The sequence below is a fragment of the Aotus nancymaae genome, unplaced genomic scaffold (assembly GCF_030222135.1).
Source record: "Aotus nancymaae isolate 86718 unplaced genomic scaffold, 86718_ANA_hifiasm-v0.15.2.pri h1tg000012l, whole genome shotgun sequence".
NCBI classification, from domain to species: Eukaryota; Metazoa; Chordata; class Mammalia; order Primates; family Aotidae; genus Aotus; species Aotus nancymaae.
Genome location: NW_026988423.1, coordinates 28,795,427 through 28,800,205, shown reverse-complemented (window position 1 = coordinate 28,800,205; position 4,779 = coordinate 28,795,427). Strand labels below are relative to the sequence as shown.

General features: G+C 36.8%; 1 protein-coding gene across 1 annotated transcript; it reads right to left on the bottom strand.

The window, feature by feature from the left end:
* Nucleotides 1–3,549: 3,549 nt before the first annotated feature.
* LOC105715298 (putative olfactory receptor 8G3) lies at nt 3,550–4,485 on the bottom strand. Its single transcript, XM_012449579.3, has one exon. It carries the CDS (start codon nt 4,483–4,485, stop codon nt 3,550–3,552), a length of 936 nt encoding a protein of 311 aa, XP_012305002.2.
* Between the last annotated feature and the right edge of the window lie 294 nt (nt 4,486–4,779).

Below are 4,779 nucleotides of genomic sequence, written 5' to 3'. Positions count from 1 at the left end.
TCTAGGTATAGAATCATATCAGCAAAGAGAGATATTTTGACGTCTTCATTTCCTATTTTGATGCCTTTTATTTCTTTCTCTTTCCTGATTGCTTTGGCTCAGATCTAGAGTATCTAGAATATGATGGACAATAATCCTTATAAGAGCCATAACTGTTACGTTTCTTTCTGACTTGAGTTCTATGGAACTGGAATGCCATGAATGGAACATACTATGCTAAGTTCTTGTGCCACAGAAATATTACCATTTTCTATGTGTGCAATGAAGCTGGGAAGCACTGTGCTATGCTTACATTATATTTAAAAGTTTTTGTTATGAATATCCTTTGTAAGGAGGTACATAGACAAAATGAAAGGGACACAGAAGCTGTGAATAGCTTGGAAATATTCAAAGGTAATAGGATAATTAGCGTGCATTGTCTTATATCTAAAGGGAATCAAAAGGGAAGAAAACTTATTCCTTGTGTGGTGTTTGGAACATTGAAACCTACATCTTTTATTAGCTATAAGGGCAAGTTTCTAACAATTTGAGTTCTTAGAAATAGAATGAGGTACTTTTTCTAAATTACATAATACACTCATCTATAAAACAGAGGAAAATCTACTTTTAGAGACCCTGAAGTAAAAAATCTTCTTCATTGTTTTTAAGATAAAGAATGAATATACCTACTACATCTTTTATTCTCTAGACCTAGTTCACATTTGGTTCCTTTCAGTTTCTGGAATATGCCATATTATCTTAGCTATCTGAATTTTTATTTATGCTTTCTTTCAGGTTAAACAGTCTAACTAAATCCTATCCCTCAATTGCCTGGTGAAATTTTATTTCTTCTAAGTGTCATTTAAAAGTTACACCACTGGGAAAACATTTCCAATTTGTTGGGATAGATTAAGCCACCTATAATTTATTTTATTTATTTTTTTCTTTCTTTCTTTCGTTTTTCTTTTTATACATGGTCTTACTCAGTTGCCCAGGTTAGAGCAGGGCAGTAGTGTCATCATGGCTCATTGCGGCCTCTACCTGGTTGAACCTGGTTTAATCTATGCTCCCACCTCAGCCTTCCCAGTAGCTGGGATGGGACTACAGGTGTGCACCATCACACTCTGCTGATTTTTTGTTGTTGTTGAGACACAGTTTCGCCACATTGCCTAGGCTAGACCACCTATAATTTCTAATAGTATAACTTGAGACTTTGAGCTGTACTATCAGCCAGAAGGTAGACCAACTCAAACTTACCTTCCTCTTTAGCCAAAGTAACAGTACAGTGTCTGGAACATCAAAGTCATTTTAGAATATTTTATGAGTGTATGAATGTATAAAGCAGGATGTTTAATTTTTACAGCAATTAATTCCAGAGCTAATAGTCTCAATCACAAGTGTGGGCAGACATAGTCACCTTTCCTCTGCTTGAAAACTGTAATGCCAAATTTTATTCATAACTTATTCTCTTCAACTTGGAGAAGAATTACACTAGCGTTGGCGTTGAGAGTTGTAGGTACCTAGTATTCTGCTATTTTCAGTGCTGAGAGGGCAGGGCACAACTCTCCATCTGGTCTCAGAACCACATTTGAAGCTGGTCTGCCTCACAGGTCAGACTCCAGAATTCTAACTTTTCAGGTTAGGTTTCTCCAGCATCAGGGTAGCAAATAGCCTCACATTTGACAGTTCTGATGGATGTGCTATAAAGCTATGTCCTAGATTTAGATATGATAACATAGAGACAAATAACCCCCCAAGATTTCCATTTCTCAGAGAAGCAAGTTTTTGAGAAAAGACACAGTTAAATTAGGCATTTCCCCCATAGTCTAATTTTTTCATTCATGTCCATCCTTCCACACTGACATATGTGACATTATTAGCATGCAAAATTAGTTGTGTTACTTTCCTGCTTAAAAACTTTCAGCAGAGTGATGTCTTTTAATGACCAGGGTTGGTTCAAGAACTGTTTCTGCCTACTCTTTTATCCTTGTAGCATAATTGTATTACCCTGAATATTACGTGCCCTTCTGGGGTTGCACAAGCTTCTTCCATTTCCTTGATGAGACTGCCACCTTTTAATTAGTCCGTATTTTCTATATGAGCTCAATCCCGAGTGATTCAAGGGTCTATGCAACACCACTTTTTGTTAGCCCTTATTTCACTTATTTGCATATATGACAATGTGTTAGACAGAACGGTGGACTCAGAATCACACCTAAGACAAGAATTATAATTGTGGCCATCTTCCCTTACATTGTATAAATGATGAAAATTGAGTGAAATAATCACAGTGAGAGGACTCTGAAAAATGAATGTCTGATTGCAATGAATAATGGAATACAGGGGAGATAAAAATATGTAGGTTTTCCCTATACTTAGGAACTATAGTGAACATTGAAACTTCTTATATCAGCTGAATAATGCAAAACAGCATCCAAAGACTGTTGACCTGCCAGTAATGAATATGATGGTTTGAACTGAGGAGAGACACAAGGCAATTATTTAGAATATCATGAAAATTCACACTTAGAAGATATCAAATTCTGAGAAGCAGTAAGATAATAACCTGGGAGCCAAGAAGACATTTTTTAAAGAAAATTGACATAAAATGACAACTGTTTGCAAATTATAAGGCAAAAGAGTATGAACCACATGGAATCAATGCAACTTAGCAGAATTTATGGCTGTCATAAGTTTCCTTATAAACAGTCACAACTGTTTTTATGTTTATGACATAAAAATAAAGCAATATTGCTTGGGCTGCTTTTATACAAAATTGTTGCTATCAAATATAATAATATGAATATAATGGATGTCTATAATAAGACTATGATAATGTTCTAGTTTTGATCTACTTTTTGTTGATCATTACAAATTTGGAAGACTTTGATTATGTTCATTATAGCAAATGAAATAAAAGTAAATTATCCTGGAGCTATCCAGAGGACAGTGACACAGTCATGTTGGGACTGGGGAATCTTGATGTTTAGAAGAAATTTCTCAGGAGTCCTTATACCTATCCACAATGATAGTTATCACTTTGAATAATATGAGAAGTCCTTGAGCCAAACTTTCTACTTTCAATGACTTCTTAGGTTTGGGTCTCTGAGCATTCACTCAAAAAATAAGCTTTATTTGCTTAATGAGAAATAGTACTACAGCTTTCCCTGAAGGAATACTGTAAATATTAAATAAAATCATCCACTTAAGTGATGGACACAGTGCTTGCTACTTCATCAAATCTGAATGATATATGTCACTACTATCATCTTCATTATCATCTTTATTGTGATTATCATTGTCATTTGAGTTGTTCTTTTTATTATTAATGAAATAATAAAAGCAGGGATTCTTTAAACCTCAAGAGTTTTGATTTTATTTTTAGTATTTCTCCATGCATACTCACTGGAATATAAGTTCAATGGATGTAAACTGGAGGAATATTTTGGAAATGTGTTACATAAAAGTGCGTCACTGTATTTTGACAAATCTGAGCAATAAATCTAACATATTACATGTGTGATCAAATTGAAGGCTGATTTTGATATGACAACATGACACTAATTCTATTCATGAACATGCTTTGCTGTCCAGAATTTTCTTCATGGCAAATTTGACATCCTTATTCCTCAGGCTGTAGATCAAGGGATTCAGCATGGGCACAACACTTGTGTAAAACACAGACGACACTTTCCCCTGGTCCATGGAGCTGACAGATGATGGCTGCAGGTACATGAATGCTGCAGATCCAAAGAAGACAGCAACAGCTGATACATGGGAGCTGCAAGTGCTGAAGGCTTTGGACCTGCCCTCAGTGGAGCGAATGTGGAGGATACTGGCAATGATAAAGATATAAGAGGCCAGGATAGTTAAGGCAGGCGTCAGGATGTTAAATGCACTCAAGACCAGAACTAGTAATTCATTGATGTAGGTGCTGGAGCAGGAGAGTTCCAAGAGAGGGAAGAGATCACAAAAATAATGGTTAATCATGTTAGTCTTGCACAGAAAGAGTCTCAACATAAAGCTGGTGTGAATTGTAGATCCAAGGATGCCTAAAATGTAAACTCCCACTGTGAGCCGGAAGCAGAAGTGATAGGACATGATGACATTGTACAGCAAAGGGCTACAGATGGCAACATAGCGGTCATATGCCATTACAGCCAACATGTGACACTCTGCAATAGCAAAAATGAGGAAGAAGTAGAGCTGAGTGATGCATTCAGGGTAGGAGATGATGTTCTTGTCTGTCACAAAGTTCACCAGCATTTTTGGGGTAATGACAGTGGAATGGCAGAGATCAATGAAGGACAGACTGCTGAGGAAATAGTACATGGGAGTGTGCAGGTGAGAACTGAGCCCAATCAGTGTGGTCATGCCCAGGTTGCCCACCACTGTGACCACATAGATTCCTAAGAACAGGAGGAAGAGGGGAAGCTGGCGTTCTGGCTGTTCTGAGAGCCCAGCCAGAATGAACTCAGTCACTGAGGAATGGTTTCCATGTCCCATGTTCTTGTCAACAGTATCTAAGTTTTAAAAAGAGAAATTGAATGTGTTTGTGTGTGTGAGAAATTATTTGTAGATCATTACATATTCTATACCTTATCAGAGGAGAAGCATGCTGCAGTGGTCTCTTGAGCCTCTCTTGCTACTGTGTAACAGTCAATAATTCTGGTAGACCAGAGGAGGAATTGCAGACATCAAACATATTAAAATTTAGTTCATAACCTTTTAAGAGAAAACACCGATTTTTAAATTTTTGAGCTCAATATGAAAGCAAGCTGCTGTTATTTCAGAGGATTC